This window comes from Arvicola amphibius, chromosome 12 (assembly GCF_903992535.2).
Source record: "Arvicola amphibius chromosome 12, mArvAmp1.2, whole genome shotgun sequence".
Taxonomy (NCBI): domain Eukaryota; kingdom Metazoa; phylum Chordata; class Mammalia; order Rodentia; family Cricetidae; genus Arvicola; species Arvicola amphibius.
Window position 1 is genome coordinate 29404424 of NC_052058.2, and position 20528 is coordinate 29424951.

Consider the following 20528-nt stretch of genomic DNA (forward strand, 5'->3'; position numbering starts at 1 on the left):
TTGGCTAACTACTCCTGAGCAAAAACCCTGCTCCAGACTGTGGATGATATTCCCCAGGAATAAAGTAAATTATGATACACGTGTATCTGCATGCAAGTCTTTGTATAGGCTCTTGTTTCTCTATTTTTCTTTATTGAAGATTTTTTAAAGTACACCACAAAATTGAAAATTCAACTAAAAAAAAAACCTCTACTTTTTCCAACATCTCCACAGCACAAGTCTCCCACCAAATGAAAGAAAAACTATTTGTCTTAACCATGCAGTACCCGGTGTATGCTCTACTTTCCTGTCTCATCAGGTGCAGCCGGGATGGAGCACTACCACCAAAACATTACGAGCATTCTCCATAAACAACAATTATCACAAAGTAAAAAGACAAAGTAGTTAGCCATTTTTTTAAATTCTTTACCTGAAAAGATCCACCTCATGAACAGTAGGTAAAATAATAGATGTGTGGGTGTCTGCCTAAAGGATTAAAAGAAAAGAAGAAAATTAGGGATGATATCACTAAACTTTACAGAAACTGTTTTTTGGTTTTGTTTTTAAGACAGGGTCTAATGGTGTAATCTTGGCTGTCCTGGAACTCCATGTATAGTCGAGGCTGGCCTAGAACTCACAGACTGGTGCAGAGATTAAGGGAGAACTGAAGCAAGGTCAGGCCAAGGTCAAGGTCAGTCTCACTAGCAAGTTCCTGGCCAGACAGGGCTGCACAGTGATATCTCCATTCTGTGTTTTTCATGAAAGAGGATTAATACAGAAGACAGAGAAAAATATGAACACTGTGGGTAAGGACCAACCCACTGGCCAGATGTGCGACCAGGCCACACCTGCAGTTTGGTTACCGTTAGCACTAGGATAGATGCAGCGAGCACAGCCAGTTTCCTGTTACTCTCAAGCTTCACTCAGAGACAAAGGGAATGGGAACAGATTTAATCAAACTGATGAACAGAAACTGCTTTCAGAAAAATCTTTTTCAGAAAAAAAGTTCTGAATCCTTTTGACTGAGTCTTCTAAAATTAGGAGTCTGTTGGCTACCCTTCTAAGAGAAAACCTTTTCCAGAATCAACCCTCTTTGAAAAAGTATTTGTTGTCCTTTTGCCCTCCCAATTACAACACATACACTGGGTTCTCTAGTAATAACTGAGGTAGTAACAGTAACAACAACCAAAGCCAAGAAATGTTAGGAAGTTTATCAACATCTCTCTAAAACAGTAATGGGTGTTTCAGAAGCTGCACTGTGGCCATAGTGTAGCCCCACACTACCTGCTGAGTAAGCTGCGCCATCTGAGTGGTCCCAGGCTTGTCATGACACGTGGGAATCCGGACCTTAAAGACAAAGAGAGAAGCTACTACCTTTTTCTGTACAAGAAGTGCTCTATTTGGCTACTAAAAAAAAGACACACTCAACGCTTCTAAAATGCTACAAATAAAAGTATTTATGGCAAATTTCAGAACTAAGGATATTCACTTTAGATACAGTGTAAGTAGGGGAACCAAAGTTTCCATGTGTACAAACAGAGATCACTAAACACCAAGAAGCAAATGTGCCAGAAAAACAAAGTAAGGACACCAACCTTACAGGGCTTCATGCTTATCTTTCCAGTCTCTGCTTTACAATACACACACCCAAACACACCCTCTCAAGTCTGCCAAATTTCTGTATAAACCCCACAGGAAACAATGGAAACTCTCAATCCAGTGCTATCAGTATTATTTTTAATGTTTGCCAAAGGAGTTGTGGGAGAACACATCTTCAAAACAGCAGATCTAAAGAAGGGACTTGTAAAGATGAAAGCCAATGCCACGGATACAAATTGCAAAGAACAAAGAACCTGAGCACATTCATACAAAATGTGAGAGAAAGCTCAAATTCCTTAGGTGGAAAACTGTGGGCTGGGGATATAGCTCAGTGGGAAAGCATTTGCCTAGCTCCTGTGAGGCCCGGGGTTCAACCACAATATACAGAGAGAAAAACAATGAAAAGAAAAAGCAAAATACCTCACTGTAGCAGAGCATATTCCAAGATAAGTATGCTTGGTCTGACAGTTACCATTTAGACCTGAAAACCAATGGCATTCTAGTTTACCTTAATTTTCAGCAACTCACACTCAATGTAAGTGTTCTGTTTTTGCTCACCACCCATATTGCAGAATTTCACATTCCTATGCAAATTCTACAAGGTGCAGTGCCTAACTGGAAGGGCCTGGCGTTGTGTGAAGGATTCTGTGAAGCAGGATAAACTGTGGTGGATCTGAAATGTGTCACAGCATAACAACAGCAACGGCAGCAGCACTACTATGTCATAGGACGTTAAAAACAACATCCATGTGTGAGCTTTCTGTACAGCTCTTTAAAGGGCAGACAAATGAGATGGTAAGTTGTTACCTTCATTACGACCCCCATGATAGGCAGATGCAAAGTTTTCCCTGGCACTGGGGCAGGCCATCGGTCAACATCATTACAAGCTGAAAATGTAACAAAATATTTTCTTAATGTAAGTGGAAAATTCAAATACTTAAAATGGACACTGCAAGTTAAAGCTCTTTTGTAACATGGGAGAAACATTAGTAATAACAACAGATAAAGTGCAAGTGATGAGATCTTTAACTTGCACTTCTTTCAGAAACACTATGTTAAAAAACACTAGGATATATATTCGTCAGTTGTTCCATGGGAGATAAAGAGATGGCTCAGCAGTTAAGAACATTTCCTGTTCTTGCAAAAGACCTGAGTTTGGTTTTTGGCACTGATGTCAGAAAACTCACAACCACCTGCAACTCCAAGACTGTGACGCCCTCTCTGGTCCCGCTTCAGGCACTCACACAAATGTGGCACACACACGGCTCTCTCACATACACATCAATCAAATTTTTTAATTTTTAATTTATTTATTTTATGTGCAGTGGTTTTTGTCTTCATGTATGTCTGAGTGAGGGTGTCAGGTTCCCTGAACCTGGATTTACAGACAGCTGTGAGCTGCCATATGGGTGAACCCAGGTCCTCTGAACTGACCCCAGGTTCTCTGGAAGAGCAGTCAGTATTCTTAAGCACTGAGCCATCTCTCCAGCTCACTAAACATGCTTTTAATTAAAAAGAAAAAACCTGTGGAATTACAAATAGGTTCCAGGGCAGTTTTCTTATTTATTTTTAACTCTAAAATGTTGCACACTAAGAATTTCTGTTCAACAGTACTTCAAGAACTATCAGTTCAAAACGTATTCTCAACTCTAATAAACACCACTTATGTTGTTACAATAGACAGACCCACAAAGCACTTCTGGAATTTATAGGCAAAGATGTCAGAGCAAAAATTCTGATTCTTTAGAGTATCAACTTCCACTTTATTAAAACGTTTTCATTCATTGGGGGGGTGAGATACTGCTCAAATGTTGCTGCTAACAGCTCTACCAAAAGACCACAGCTTGGTTCCCAGAAGCCAGGTCAGGCAGCTCACAACCATTTGGAACTTTAGCTCCAAGGGATCTGATACTTCTGGTCTCCAAGTACACTGGCACACATGTAGCAAACACACACACACACACACACACACACGAAAAAACAAAAAGTATTTTTTTAAAAGACAAAATAACTTGGGCTGGGGAAAGTCAGTAAAGTGCTTGTTGCACAAGTAGGAGGAACTAAGTCTGACTCCCCAGAATTCCCAAGAAAATCAGGCATGGTAATGATGCACGGCTGAAATTCAAGCACTGGGGAGGAGAAGGAGGCTCACTGAAACTCACTGGTCAGTCAGCCTCGCCTAATTAGAAAGCCCTAGATAAGAGACCCCATTTCAAAACTCAAGGTGAATGGCTCCTGAGGAGCGCCACAGAAGACTGACCACTGGCGTCCATACATATGCTCACACTTTTGCATGTGTACTTGCACACACACATGCATCTGAAAATATGTGGATATGCACACATGAACAGATATACTTGAATATAGAATACATAACTCATTTAATATTTAACTTACCTGCTTCCAAGCAAGGTTCATTTTTTTCAAAATACTCTGGTGCTATCTGTTTGAGTACGGTGTTAAAAAAGTGAATATAAGGTAGCTTGCTGATCAAAACCAATGACTGAAGAAAGAAACGGTACAAAGTTTTCTTAATGCCTAATAATTTTAATTTTGGTTTGTCATTTATATTTTGCATGAACAATTATTAATGAGCTAAAATTCAGCAAAAAGTATTGATTTTGACATTAAAAGGTTTTTACACTACAACGTTAAAAGAAAATACAAAGCCATAACTGAGGAATGAAAAAAGTTTAATCTTATTATTATGCTTTAAAAACTAAAGGTATATCACAGATATTTCTGTTCTTCAAGTAAAAAAGTTACTACACAAACAAACTAATATAATGAACAATTTAAAAAGCCCAGCATAATTGTTAGTTTTAACTGTCAACTTGAGATAATCTATAACCACTGGGAAGGGACTATCAATGACCCTCTGTACCAGGTTGGCCTATGTCTACAGGAGATTATCTTGATGTTAAATGAGGTAGGAAGACCCACCTACTAGGGATGAAACCATTCTTTAGACAGGGGATCCTGAACTAAGAGTGAAAACAACAGGCTGAGCATGCTATGGACACAATGACATGGGTCCAAGTCATCAGTATCTGAAGCTATTGCCACTGTGATCTCTACAAAGGTGGAATGTATATATTTCCTGGAAGTAGGGCTAACATCAGCTGCACTCTCCCCTAGGTTGTTTGGGTCAGAGTATTTATCACAGCAACAGAAACAAATTAAGATGTCTACCAACTGTCTACAACATAGCATCAAAAAAAAATAGCCACATGACGTCTAAGGAAGCAACAAACTGTGATGTTTGGCTCAAATCCACATGGCTGTGAGTTCTACAGTTCAGCTGTGTTAATCCCTTAAATACTGCAACTTTCATTATGATCACTTTAAATACAAACACACTGACTTTTACATGTAGTTTTTCCCTTGAAAGATGCTAATTTTATTTTTTCAAGATTTTACTTTTAGCCAGGTGGTGATGGCGCACGCCTTTAATCCCAGCACTTGGGAGGCAGAGGCAGGTGGATCTCTGTGAGTTAGAGGCCAACCTGGGCTACAAGAGCTACTTCCAGGACAGGCTCCAAAGGTACAGAGAAACCCTGTGTAGAAAAACCAAAAAAAAAAAAAAAAAGATTTTACTTTTATTTATGTGTATATGTGTCACAGCTTCCGATCCCCTGGAGCTGGAGTTACAGATGGCTGCAAGCTGTCCAGTGTGGCTGCTGGGAAGTGAACGGGCAGCCTCTGCAACAGCAGAAATACCTTACCAGCTGAGCCATCTCAGCTGAACTACTTTCTCCCTTTCTGTGCAGCATCAGCTAATGGGCGCTGAATGTCCTGGCTATACAGATGGGGAAGGCGTGTCCTAATAGCTCACATTAGGCAGGACTGATTCATTTTCCTCTAATTTATGAAAAAGATGGTACATTTAGATTGGAAGCAATAATGGCGAAGATGTTGCTAACTTTACTCACTGACTTGGGAAAAAAAGAAGAAAACAAAACTGCAGTGCAGGCTTTCACGGTGGTTGAGATTATCACAACTTGTTCATTTTCTCCCTTATTCTCCAGTGTCAATACACAGAACTCTCCCAGGTATTAACTGAAACACTACAGTTTGTCAGAAGTCCAGCACAGAGATAGCAACAACTTAACAGTTAAAAATTACAAAACATTGTGGCACCTTTAATCTTTAACCTCAGCACGCAGGAGGCAGAAGCAGGTGGATTTCTGTGAATACAGTGAGGCCAGCTAGATCTACAGAGCAAGTTCCAGAACAACCCGAGTTATATATATGGGCAGACCCTATCTTAAAAAAATGAATAAGTAAGATGGTGACTATAATCTACAAATGAGTAGTAAGATGGTGACTATGATCTACAAATGAGTAGTAAGATGGTGACTATAATCTACAAATGAGTAAGTAAGATGGTGACTATGATCTACAAAGCACAAGTGAAACACAAGAGCTCTCAACCATTCCTACTTTAGAGTGGAAGCTGAGACAGGGTCTCATGGAGCTCAGGCTGGCCTCAAATTCCTGCTTCTTCTGTCTCTGCCTCCCAAGTGTTCAGACCACGGGCAGACACCTTTAAGTTCAGTGCTCACCTTTTCTAATCACAACTAAAACTATTAATAGTTCATCTAAAAATTACCTTCTGAAAGTAGCCTCTTTTAAGAGTTTTATCGCGAACTTGTCGGAAATACACATATCCATAAAAATATGCAGGATCTTTCTATGAAAGAAGAGACAAAAGTTGTATGTGTGTATGTATGTACATATACATGTAGTTATCCTTTAACAGTAACATTGGTCTTCCTTAATAGCCCAAATTTGTATGTGAGAAATGCACAAAAGCCAGTCAGACCTTCCTACCAACAAACAAAAATCAGGAGAAGAAAGATTAAACTGCAGCCTGAGAACTAGAGGCGGGACTTCTCCCAGGAAGCCATGAGCTTATGTTCTTTGTTCCTATCTAGACTTGCAAACTGAAATCAGAAAAACATCAAATTGAGTGTTCCCCAGTGTACACTGTCTCAGTAAATACATATGGTTGTAATAAGATCTGAGGTGCTGGCACAGGGAAAGTATGATGATATTTGCTGCAGAAAGCCACTCCACCTGCACATCTCAGATCACAATTCACAACGGCATCGTTTCCAGAACAGGAACTTCACAATCAATTCCACTCGCACACTGAGTCCTTAGTATTCAGACTTTCTCTGAGAAAGACGATAAAGCACCCCCAAAGGCAAACAACAATAAAATGTCATCAAAGGTGACTGAGTACACTAGCTCTAAAGCAACAAGCGCTAAAACTCCCTCTCACATGGACATTTTTCCATGGCCACTTTTCCAACCTTTAAGTAAACTGGCAAGTCTTTGTCAAACTGATCGAGAAGACAATGTAGTGACACCCTCCTCCCAGAAGACTGTCGGAATCGGAAACAAAACTGGGTATCTCCAAGACAACCTAATGAAAAAAAGAAAGGAAAAGCCAGTCAGGATGGCTCAGGGTGCCATTTAAACAGTTTCGTCAATATCAGAGTGAAAGAACTTTACAAGTAACTTAAACACATTTCTTCATGTCTAAGAGAAGAAGAAAAAGACAGCTGAAAAATTCTAGGATTTAGCCAGGTGTAGTGGTGCATACCTTTAATCCTAGTACTTGGGAGGCAGAAACAGGTGGATCTCTGGGGGCTGAGGTCTGGTCTACAGAGTGAGCTCTAGAACAGTCAGAGCTACAGAATGAGACTGTACCTCAGGAACACAAACAAAATAAATTCTGGACTTGCTCAGTTAGAGGAAAAATGCACATCTTCATTTTTAAGTGTTTCTGCAACTTTTCCTGCTTCATTTCCTAGTGTCATTCATTGTTTTAATTTGCCTGTGTATGATATCGTCTCACAAATATAAACTAATGAAGCTAAACACACAAGCGCTCAAACATCAGCACGTGCACACACACACAAAACACACCTTTTGTTCAAATCTATGTCTATACTAATTTCTGTTTTGATTTTGAGACAGGTTCTCACTATGTGGATGGCCTGAACGCTACATAAACAAGACTAGTTTTGAATTCAACAATCTGCCTGCCTCTGCCTCCCAAGTGCTGGGATTAAAGAAAGGTATGTGCAACCACATCCATGTATGTAAAATGTTTAAAAATCTTTTTGAAATAGGGTATCACGTAGTTCAGCCTGGCCTCAAACTTGCTCTGCAGTCTTGAAGTCCTGGTCCTCGGGTCCCTGCCTCCCCAGTGCTGGGATTACAGCGATGCCATCAGGCCAGTTTTATGGGTTGCAGCACAGTGAACACAGGGACTCTTGATGCTAGGTAAGCACTACCTCCAGTAGACTATAGACCCAGTTTCTAAACACATAAAAGCAGACAAAGCTGTAGTGTTTGGGGATACAGGACCCAGTGATGAAAAAATAATAAAAAAAATATAAGCGGTTATACTTGGAGGAGGAAGCAGATGAGAAGAAGAGGCTTGAGGAGGTGACTGGGGTGCTAGCAAACACTCGATCCTGAAATGTTTTCTAGTTCATAACGAGAGGCTCCTTTAAAAATACATAATATACAGCCAGGAGGTGGTGGTGAATGCTTTTAATCCCAGCACTTGGGAGTTAGAGGCAGGCAGATCTCTGTGAATTCAAGGTAAACCTGGTCTATTGAGCAAGTTCCAGGACAGACTCCAAAGCTACACAGAGAAATCCTGTCTTGAAAAGCAAAACCAAACAACAAAAAATTAATAATAATACACAAGATTCAGTAAGAGTCCAAGTAATCAACTTAGTATCTTAATCATCTGAATTAACAATTTAAACTTTAATCATTTCAGCAAGCCTCTTAAAATGCAAATTTTAATTAAACTCATCAAGCAATAATTACTTTTAAAAAATGATTAAACTTAAAAACTAGGTTCTCAAACACTCGCGAGCTGACGAAATGGCTGAAGTAGAGAGGTGACTGGGCAATTGAAGTGCTTTCTGCTCAAGCCTGGGAACAAACTGCGCTCAATCCCCACATCCACAGATGAAGCAGAGGACTGACCTCTGACAACTGTCCTCTGGCCTCCATCCATGTATGACAGGCAGCTCAGTGGCACATGTGCACCAACATGTGTATATGTGCACATATACACACAGAGTAATAGCTTTTAAAATTATATTAAAATTTAAATACTTGCAGTAATACCATTTAGATTTTTCCCAAGTAATACATTAGAATTAATAAAATAATGTTTAATATTTCTACAATTACACATGTTACTTACTACTTTTTATTTTTCTTATATGCCATTCTAAACAGGAAGCATAAACCTCACAACTGTTCAACCTTCTTAAAAGCCAAATTAGGTAAGCATACCTAGTGGTAATTATAGACACTAAAATTTCTTTGCTATTAGAGAGAAAAAGTGAAAGAAACTGAGTTTCTGTGTTTTGAAACTATGTTTTTCAGGCTGGTCTGGATCTCACTATGCAGCCAAGGCTGGTGTCAAACTCAAAATCCTCCTGCCTCAGTCTCCTGAGTTCTAGGATTACAAGTATGTACAATACATCTGGATCTACATGCTCTGTGATATGCTCTAGTAGTGTTTTAGTTGAACAAGCGTGTATACCAATGCCTCATATTTTCTCTTTAGAAAATGCTAGCTTGAGTATGAAGTGGTTCTTCAAAAGGCATGTCCCCAGTGAATGGCACTATTTTGGGAGGTTCTGAAAACTTTAGAAGGTAGAGCCTAGATGGAAGAAGCAGGTCACTGGGGCAAGTCCTTGAGGACACCTTTTCTGCTGGACTTCCTGCTTTCTGTCTGTAGTCATGAGGGAGCTATTCCACCATACAGAACTATGCATTTTATAAGTGAATTGCATGTTAAGTGAACTGAAGTATGCATGCACACATACTGAGTCATCTCCTTAACCCCAAGCTGTTGTTAAGATTTATTTATTTCAATTGTATGTGTATGAGTGTCAGCCTGCATGTATGTATGTGTACCACAAGGCTAGAAGAGGGCATCAGATCCCCCCACCCCTTTTATGAGACATGGTTTCTCTGTGTAACAATTCTAGCTGCCCTGGAAGTAGCTTTGTAGACCAGGCTGGACTCAAATTCACTTCCGCCTCCTGAGGGCTGGGATTAAAGGCGTGCGCCACCACCGCCTGGCTTAGATCCTCTTTAAACAGGACTTGGGTCTTTTACAAGAGTAGCCAGTGCTCCTAACTGCTGATCCGACTACCCAGCCCCAGCACTACTGTTTTTAATGTTATTTCACTCACAATCAGGACAGATATTGAAACTGCTTTTCTTCAATTAACAAAAGCCTCTCTCAAAAGCAAAGCTCTTGCCGGGCAGTGGTGGCGCACGCCTTTAATCCCAGCACTCGGGAGGTAGAGGCAGGCGGGTCTCTGTGAGTTCGAGGCCAGCCTGGTCTACAAGAGCTAGTTCCAGGACAGGCTCTAGAAACTACAGGGAAACCCTGTCTAAAAAAAAAAAAAAAAAAAAAAAAAGCAAAGCTCTTCAGGTTAGAGTTGTTCCATTCACTGGTCTCTGGCCTAATTGTCCATTCAAAAAGTAGCAGTCCCTCCAGTCATGGCTCTTCCTACAAGAAGGTCGGAGAGATGGCAGGAAGACCTCCTTCCACTTTAAGATTACTCAAGGATGTTTTTAAAGCTTCTTTTACCCATGCCACTGAGATGGCAGAGTTAAAGAAAAACAGAAAACCTTCTTCTTATCATTATCCTTTTTTTTTTTTTTTTTTTTTTTTAGACAGGATTTCTCTGTATATCTCTGGCTGTCCTGGAACTCGCTCTGTAGACCAGGCTAGCCTCAAACTCACAGAGATCTGCCTGCCTCTGCCTCCCTGAGTGCTGGAATTAAAGACATGCACCATCATCGCCTGGCTCAAACAAATTTCTTATAACAAACAGAGGTCCCACTGAAATCAGGAACAAGACAAGGTTGTCCACTCTCTTCATATCTATTCAATATAGTTCTTGAGGTCCTAGCTAGAGCAATAAGACACCAAAAGAAGACCAAATGATATAAATCAGAAAAGAAGAAGCCAAATTCTCACTGTTTGCTGATGATATCATAGTTTACATAAGCGACCCCAAAAATTCTACCAAGGAACTTCTACAACTCATAAACACTTTCAGCAATATAGCAGGATACAAGATTAACTCAAAAAAGTCAGTAGCCCTCCTGCACACAGATGATAAAAGGGCTGGGGAAGAAATCAGAGAATCAACACCCTTCACAATAGCCACAAATAGCATAACACATCTCGGAGTAACTCTGACCAAACAAGTGGAAGACTTGTATCACAAGAACTTTAAATCTTTGAAGAAAGAAATTGAAGAACATACCAGAAAGTGGAAAGATCTCCCATGCTCTTGGGTAAGTAAAATTAACACAATAAAAATGACAATCTTACCAAAAGCAATCTACAAACTCAATGCAATGGCCAGCGAAATCCCAGCAAAATTTTTCAAAGACCTCGAACAAATGGTACCCAACTTCATATGGAAAAGCAAAAAACTCAGGATAGCCAAAACAATCCTGTACAATAAAAGAACTTCTGGAGGCATCACAATCCTTGACTTCAAATTCTACTACAGAGCTACAGTACTGAAAACAGCCTGGTATTGGCATAAGAATGGACAATCAATTCTAGGAAGTTGTCCTCTGACCATGCCTTCCATAGCATGTGCAACTACACACATTACACACATGCATACACACATGCACAGAGAGAGAGAGAGAGAGAGAGAGAGAGAGAGAGAGAGAGAGAGAGAGAGAAGGAGGAAGAGGAGGAGGAAAAGGAGGAGGAGGAGGAAGAGGAGGAGGAGGAGGAGGAGGAGGAGGAAGAGGAGGAGGAGGAGGAGGAGGAGGAGAAGGAAGAAGAAACCTATGACAGCCAGTTCTAGATTGATAGAATAGTATACAACTAACTGGGAACATCTTAAATGAAATAAGGTTAGATCAGACAACTTCTCTGTCACAATATCATTATGAACGAAACTACTATAACTTTTAATCAGTTCAGATCAGGACAGCAGACCATCTAGACTTAACCAAGGGCAATATCTATTTACTAAAAAACTAGTTTTCTTTCACGTCTCTTACCAAGGCAGAGCTCAACATAAATAAGAGGATAACCAAAACAAAACTGCAAGCATTTGTACAGAAAGAAAATTAATAGTAATCTGTCAAATCTCCCAAATCAAATTAACTGGCCTAAATTGTCAGGACATTAGAAATAACCACAAAAGAAAAGGAAACTGGAGGAATTCTGTCTTAAGGATTCTGAGTGCAGCCTGAGGAGCTGAGTGTTCTGTCACTTTAAGTCTATGAAGCTGTTTAGAAAGTAAACAGAGGTAGCCTGAGAGAAGTCAGTGGTAAGGACCACACAAGTACAGCTCATAGAAACCAGAGAATGCAAGCTTAATGATAGGCAAATGTGTACCTTTGCCTAGTCTAGCAACTAAGCACTACTTCACTATTTTATTTCAACTCACAAAAACATCTGCAACAAATTGATGGGAGTATGTCACAACTATATAGCTGCTAGTTAGTGAATTTTTAGAAAATTTGGAGGCAGAAAGATCACTCGGTGGTTAAGAGTATTTACTGCTCTTCTAGAGACCCAGAGTGGCTCATAATTGCCTCCAACTCCAGCTCTAGCTCTGCTGACCTCTTCTGGGCCCCGAGAGCACTGCACTCATGCACACAAACCCACATTCAGATATACATGAATCAAAAAAAATTTTTTTTACTTCATTTGCAGTTCCAGGCAAATTCCTAAGTTCTGAACTGAAAAAAAAACCTATACAGTTCCCAAATATACTATCTAATCTTTATTTTAAGAATTTATTGTTCTTTGTATGTTTTCTCTTATCATGCTTTAACAGTAGTTACCTTAAGAGCTGAAAAAAGTGAAATCAACAATGACAGGACAAGGCATCATTAAACAAAAACTCAAAATCATAGCTATGTTGAGCTAAAACTGAGCATGCATTCCAATGTGCCATACTGATTACTTGTCGTATGTGAAGACTATCATCCACATTAGTACAAGATTCAAGAGAACCATATATGATAAATAGTTACCTGAATTTGAATCTGGAAAAGACAAATAGCAAATGTTGGTTTTCTAAAAAAGAAAACAAGAGCTATCAATGCTGGCATACACACACCCCAACAAAAACAAGCAAAATATAATAGTAGACTACACAGAAAAACATAATTACTTACTTCTTTATCTGTAAGTTTGGAATGTTGAGGATAAATTACCTGGAAGAAAAATGTTACATTATGTTAGCATACAACGGGTATGCTAAAGTTCTGTGTAGATGGAAGTTTCTGTCTCACCCAGTTCTGCAGCCATTCAGTCCCAAAGAAACATACAGAGGATTATATTAATTATAAACTGGCCTATTGCTCAGACTTATTATTAACTAGCTCTTACAACTTAAATTAACCTATAATTCCTGTCTATGTTTAGTCACATGGCCTGGTACCTTTTCTCAGTGAGGCATTCTCATCTTGCTTCCTCTGCATCTGGCTGGTGACTGACTCTTTGCCTCTCCTCTTTCCAGAACTCTCATTCTGGTAGCTCTGCCTATATTTTCTGCCTGGCTACTGGCCAATCAGCATTTCATTAAACTAATAGGAGTGACAAATCTTTACAGTGTACAAGAGCATTGTCCCTCAGCAGTTCTGGTTGGCTATGGCCAGAAAAGGTTTTAAGAAATCACAGTCAATGCTGTGGTGTCATTGTATAGCCACAGCTCCTCGCAGGGTGAGTCAAGTGGGTACCTTGAAACTAGTCATTCAAGGACAGCCCAGAAAACACGGCAAGACTGTCTCAAACATACGTATGATTTTAGTAACAAAACAAGAAAGAAGGTAGAACTAAGCAGAACTTATATTAGCTCTAAAAATTACATCAAAATTACCTCTAATTATCTCTAAGACTGAAATCTAAACTCATTCTCTTTTTCTGTTTGAAACTTAAAATGTAAAGAAAACATAATCCATATTTCAACTCATACCTGTTCAAGAAATAATACTTTTCAACTGATTCCATGAATGCTATACATCATTTAGAGAAAAATAACAAAGGAAAAATAACCTAAAATTTAAAAAATCTCTACCATAAAGCCTATCCTAACCACACAGCCCTCATTCCTTTAAATAACCATTCATTAAGTATTTTCCTATTTAGCACCTGCAGTGACCACAGACCCCTCTGCTGAAAAACAATTATGCCTCTGTAATGGAAGGTCTAGGGCAGAGCAGCTGATGCCAGAACCAGCAACAGCCAACAAAGGACTCAAGGACATCCATCCTACAGATCAACTACTCCCATGAGTGATTAAAAAGTAGGTCCTAGCATGTTGTGGTGACACAAGCTTATAATCCCAACACCCATGAGGCTGAGGCAGGTTTTGAAACTAGCCTGGGCTGCCGAGTAAGTTTCAGGGCAGCTTGGGTTAAAGAACAACTCTGTCTCAAAAAATAAATAAAACCTAGAAAGAAAAAAAATCCCCCTTATCTCCTCAAGTTAAGTATTCAATACTTCAATATGTCTTTCTAGTTTGTTGTTCTGAGATGGAATCTCATATATCCCACACCAAGCTGTCTGGGAGTGAGAGGCCCATAATTTAATATTTCCTATATACTAGGCATTATGACTCAGAAATTTGTAAACTTTTCCTTATGAAGCAGTTTGTGATTTAGTTTTTGTTGTTTTGTTGAGACAGCTTTTTACTCTGTGGCTGAGAATGGTCTTGACCCCCATCTTCTGGTCTCTGCTTCCCAGGTGTGCTTTCACAGATGTAAGGAACTACTACGTCTGTTTTTTTCCTTTTGTTTGAGAATTTGGAGGTTTTGTTTTGTTTTAGTATTTTTGTTCTTTGAGAATTTTATAACATGGCCCAAGCTGGTCTCAAATACAGAGCAACCTGCCTGTCTCAGCCTTCAAGTGCTAGGATTACAGGCATGCATCATTAGACTGCCCTTCTTTAATTGTAAAAATCCCAATGGTTTATATTTTTAAACTATATGGGGTTAGGGGCAGAGCACTTATTTAGCCTGCTTGAGGGGTTCATTTCTCAGCACCACGGTAAAGTTTAACAGTAATATGTACTTGTTTTAAATTGTATTAGGAAGCAAACTCCAACACTAAAAAGTCAAAAGGGGGAAGATGTCAGATGGCAGAATGCTTTCCTAGTGTGAGTGGAATCCTGGGTAGCTGGCCTTTTTTACTGGGTCCGCTGGCTCCCCAGTAATGACATGGAGACTTATTAATTATGAAACCTCAGCTGATAACTCAGACTTGTTTCTAACTAGCTCTTAAAACTTAAATTAACCTATTTCTATTAATTTACTTCCTGCCTCATGGCTTTATTACCTCATCTCCATAATGCCCATCCTGTTTGCTCTGTGTCTCCTGGAGTCTCCGCCTTCTTCTTCCCAGAGCTCACTCTGTCCCGCATGTACCTCTCACCTAGCTACTGGCCAGTGAACTGTTTGTTACACGGACCGCAGTGACACATCTTCACATAGCATAAAGGAATAATCCACAACAGCCCTGGGTTGGATTCCCAGAACCACATAAATTTGGCACAGTGTCATATGCCTATAATCCCAGACTCTAGAGACAGAGATGGGAGGATCAGATCAAACAGTCAAGGTCAAAGTCTTCCTTGGTAATAAAAGTTCAAGATCATCTTGTGATACTTGAGACCTCATCTCAAAAAAAAAGGGGAGGGGAGCAAGAAAACAAGGGCTAATTTTAAAAAGAACAGTGAGATGGAAAGTTCTGTTAAAGAAAAACATTATTACAAATATGACCGGAAATCAATGGAATTAAGGAAACAAGGTCTTCAATTGTTTAGTACTTACTTTGTTCTAATATTTTAAGAGCTTTTTCTTATTTAATTCTGGGCCAGAGCTCAAACTGATTTGCTTTCATATTTCTTCAGTCCCCTTTGCTTCCAACAGAACCCTTTCCCACTGTAGCTGGGGTCCAGCTTGGTGTTTAGAGTACCTGACAGCATGTGGACGGTTTTGGGTCCCACGCTTAGCTTCAAAGTAAGAAATAAGTATGTAAATATATTTTTAAATATTTTCTATTGATAATATACTGTACTGTGTTGCTTTCTAATTAACTCTTCCTTCTGTTCATATTTTATATTATTTTATTCAATCTACAAAGAAAGAGAAGAAGGGTGGGGGAAAACCAACTTTTAACAACATTGTTTAGCTGATAAATATAATTGTGCTCTGAGTGACACTTAGTTATGGATTTTTTTAAATCTGCAATTTTTAAAGCTGAAATAACACCTAAAACCATTACTACTACGTTCTATTTAAGTCATGGTGTACGCGAATCTCAGCACAAGCTGGGGGAACTGGTGAATGCCTGTAACCCCAGGACCTGAAAAGCTCAGGAAGGAAGATTTTAAAGTCAGCCTAGATTATACATAGATTTCAAGACAACATGGACAGCACAGTGAGGCTGTCTCAAAAACAAAGTAATGTCTGATTACAGTTAAGTTAATCTAGGGTTTGCTGGATTCACTCATGCTGGCAAATTTAGTGGCCTGTAACAACTTATCCTCAACAACTCTGCAATCAGTTTTATGGGACTATCCTTATGCTAATTACACACACATACACACATACATACAAATATAAATAAATTGAAGTATAGGAGAATATTATGGGCTCTGTTAACTGTATTAGATTCTTCTGAGTTACAACAGATAAAGATGTGATTACATGACAAGACAAACATAAGAACTACGTTTAATGTGATAACAGAAAAAATTCATATATATACATATACATGTATATACATATATATACTGCCTGATCTTATTTACTACTCTTTCTTTACAAAGAATATGTGTGTGTGCATATATATTACATCTCTGCCAAGAAGTGGTCTTAAATAAACTATTTCTACAAAAGGAGGTGTATCTGCTATGACTGCATACACGTACCTTCCCACCTGAAGACTGTGGTCTCAGAAGAAAGCATCACATGCACACACATGTAAAAACAGAGTTGGAGCTATAACTAAGTCTTGCCTATCATGCTATCATGTGGAACATTCTAGGTTTAATCCCTAGAAGCATCGAAAAAACAAGCAATAACTAATCAACAGCTAATAAGCCCACAAAGACACTCAACATCATTAGTTGTTAGGAAAATGCAAATAAGAGCAAAATAAGAGATCGCCCTTACCCTCTGGATGCTGCAGAGGGCAGATAAGTGACAAGGACGGCAAAAACCGGACCTTTACTACTGGTACAGACATTTTGGTAGGTTTTGGTTTTATATTTTAAACCACACATAGACTATGTGGTTTGAAAGAAAATGGTACCCAAAGGGAGTGGCACTATTAGGGGGTGTGGCCTTGTTGGAGAAAGCGTGTCACTGTGGAGGCGGGCTTTGAGGGCTATTCATATGCACTCCAGTCATTCCCACTAAGAAAGACCTGCAAGTCAAAATATCCGACACTCAGCTGCTTCTCCAGCACCGTGTCTGCCTGAGTTTGATCCCCAGGACCCATAGGGTGAAAGGAAAGAATTAACTTGTTCCTGTTTGTGCTCTACCGTACACACACACACGCACACGCACACGCACACACACAAATAATAAATGTAATTTTTTTTTAGACAAGCAAAACAAAATTGCTTTATCCCAAACATGGAGACAGGAAGGCTGCTGTGAGTTCAAGGCTAGTCTGGGTTACATGGACTCCAGGGTTAGAGTGGGCTCCAGTTTCCAAACAAAACAAAGGTCATTTTGCATCTTATTATGCTTATCTTTCTTCAGGTCCTTTATGAAGGAATGTCCCCAACGCTCATCCTTACTTCCTAGAGGAAGATCCTGAATCTGGACACAAAGTGAAACAGAAGACCAAAGAATCCTGTCTTACTCATTTTCTGAGGGAATTCATACTCTTAATACTTTTCTTTAAATATTGAGGAAGAAAAAAAAGATAAGAACTACGTTATAAAGAAAACCGCTGTGCAGTGGTAGCGATGGGAACAAAACAGTATGCACCCTTTAGTGATTCATAGTTTTCAGCATCCCAACTAATATTATTAAATATTTATATTTGCTAATATTCAACTTGTTTAAAATTATACTAAAATTAAAAATATTCCATTTATTTAAAAAATACTCATGTTAAAAGCAATGTTCCAAATGATGAGATTACAAACCAATCAAAGGGGCTAGAGAGAAGGCTCAATGGGTAAGAACACTTAGGCTGCTCTTCCAGAGGACCAGGTTCACAACCATCTGTAACCTGTAACTCTCCATCAGAGGGCTGGATGCCCTCTTCCGACCTCTGGGTGCAACAGGTATGAGTGTGGTGCAGAGAAACACATGTAAGCAAAAAACCCACATGTAAATAATTTTAATGCAACCAATACAACAGCCTCTGTTCTCTAGTTGAGTTTCATTTTGCTACACATATAATTTCAGTTTATCATCAAATAATTAGCATAAAACATTGTCTTCAGGGGCTGGAGAGATGGCTCAGCTGTTAGAGCACTGGCTGCTCTTCCAGAAGATCTGAGGTCAGTTCCCAGCACCCATGTAGGCAGAACTGTGTAACTACACATCCAGAGACTCTGACCCCTTTCTCCAGCCTCCACGGGCATAAGATACAAATCTTCTGTGAATATAGTCATGGAGGCAAAATACACACATAAAAAAAATCTTAAGCCGGGCGGCGGTGGCGCACGCCTTTAATCCCAGCACTCGGGAGGCAGAGGCAGGCGGATCTCTGTGAGTTCGAGACCAGCCTGGTCTACAAGAGCTAGTTCCAGGACAGGCTCCAAAGCTACAGAGAAACCCTGTCTCGAAAAAAACCAAAAAAAAAAAAAAATCTTAAATGTCTTCAGTCTTTGGAGATTGCTATTCCTGCCTCAACTCAAACAACTAATTTCTCTACGTACTAACTCGATCTATTATCAACAAATATTTACTGAATATTTATGTCAAGCAATAAATTTGATCCTATGTACTGCCGAGATTAAATTCTTGGATCTCCACCTTTATTGTCTAAATCTAAAAATACCGGTTATAACATTATAATATTAAACATCCTTTTATTTGTATAGCTACTATCCTGCAATGTCTAGATCGTAGTGAAAACTCAGTATTTAATGAACTGTGTAACGGCACAGAAGACAGAAAGATGGTGGACCACAAATGCTGTAGTTCTTCACTTGGAACCTCCCTGGCCAATTCAGGCCACCAATATTACATTAGAATTTTTCACTGACACCAACAGGATTAACAACAAAAATACCAAAAACTTTAGAACATACGTCTTTCTAATAACGTGTCTCTTGGAAAAATAAGACAAATCTCTTAAGCTACAAAGAAGGATGCTAAACAAAACCAAAAGTGAGTTAGAGTCGAAGGCCTTACAAGCCAACGATTTTCCATGTGACATTAGGTTTGGGTCAACTGTTACAGAATCAGTATTAAGATTAAATGACAGGGGATGGGGATTCTGGGGTGAAGAGCTTGCCTAGTGCTCGGAAGTCCCTGGATTTCATCTGTAATAGAAGAGCCACTGGAGGGAATATGGCCCGACGACACACCAAACCAGAAAACGGGAACAAAGAGAGGAAAAGGAGAAAATGCATGCTGACATAAGCATTTTGGCTTGGATTTAGAGGAGCTGGAGCAACTGACAATACAATCTGTCCGCCCACACGCTTGGACGTGCACGTTTGGCCACTATAATTCACCATATGTCGGGGGTATTGTTCCTTTCTTCAAAGTCCCAAGCAAACATCCTGTCTGTTGCAGCCTTTTCTGGGTGCCACAAATCCTTCAGTTATTAATGTGTTTTTAAAATACGGAACATCAACAAGTATTTAGGAGGGGCCTATAAAGAACTTTTCACCCCTAGCCGCAGCCCACGATCCTCCCACGGAAGGGCCAGAGGAGCGCCGCCCAGTTGAGCCTTGCAGGGGCTGGGAGCCACGCCCGGATGCGCGGCCGCCAGGACCCGGGCGGGCTAAGGGTGGAGACAGGGTGCGGCCCGGCCTCACCTCCACCGCCTGGCCCAGCTCCAGGTCGAAGCCCACCACGCACACGCAGTGCAGCCAGGCCGAGAAGCCATCCCAGCGCAGCAGGCCCCGGCGCCCATCGTCCTCCTCCTCGTCCTCCGGCGCTACTCCCGCCGCCGAAAGGGCAGCCGCCTCGCGCCCCTCGGCCCCGGCCTCGTCCAACGACCCGCGGGAACCGGGTCCGAAGGCCGCCGGGCCCCGCAGAGCCATCCGCCACCCCTTCTCCGCACCGGCCGGCTCCACCGAGGACCGCGCCGCAGAGCGCGCAGGCCTCCGCGCACGCGCACCGAGTGCCGCCGCAGACGCTCCGGGCCGCCGGATAGGGGCGAGGCCGCGCGCCACGTGACCCTGGGAGCGAAGCTCAGTGCAGTTCCCTGCACCCCGGCTCCACGACGACGGGGAGGCTGTATGGCCTGTTGGTGTCACGGCTCTTTAAACAAACAGTGGCTCCGGAATGGCATCTCCACTTCACTAGAAACGAAGCGATTCATTATTATTGGAATGACACCGTTCATTATCAAAATATTATTAAAACATAATGGTAACTGTAACTAGTATTTGCTAAACTCTTAACTCTACGCCAGTTGATGAGCCAGGTTCGAATAGAGGTATTAAGTTTATTGAACATATCATCGCGAGTAAATGGTAGGTGGACATTATATTTCTATCTCGTTTGTTAATGTTCTCTCTCTCTCTCTCTCTCTCTCTCTCTCTCTCTCTCTCTATCTCCTATGTCTTATGTAGTTCCAGCTGGCTTCTACCTTGTGGCATTCTTGTCTCAGCCTCCTAAGATGGTAGGTTTTAGTAAAATGGGCCCCCACATTTGGCTAATTTATTTCTCTTCACCGATAAGGAAACTTATGTTCTGAGAGG

At 40.5% G+C, this 20528-nt stretch overlaps 1 protein-coding gene across 3 annotated transcripts in view; it reads right to left on the reverse strand.

Moving 5' to 3' along the window:
• Positions 1–19926, reverse strand: part of Dennd6a (DENN domain containing 6A) — a 44701-nt gene extending 24775 nt beyond the window's left edge. Inside the window, exons 1-9 of one of the 3 annotated variants that reach the window (XM_038349534.2) lie at positions 19638–19926; positions 12799–12837; positions 12655–12697; positions 6897–7009; positions 6191–6271; positions 3976–4081; positions 2386–2465; positions 1264–1326; positions 410–465 (exon numbers count right to left, since the gene is read on the reverse strand). In XM_038349534.2, coding sequence (XP_038205462.1) covers positions 410–465; positions 1264–1326; positions 2386–2465; positions 3976–4081; positions 6191–6271; positions 6897–7009; positions 12655–12697; positions 12799–12837; positions 19638–19865 — 809 coding nt within the window. In that variant the 5' untranslated portion in view covers positions 19866–19926. The other 2 variants (XM_042056064.1, XM_038349535.1) reach the window with 2 other exon arrangements.
• Between the last annotated feature and the right edge of the window lie 602 nt (positions 19927–20528).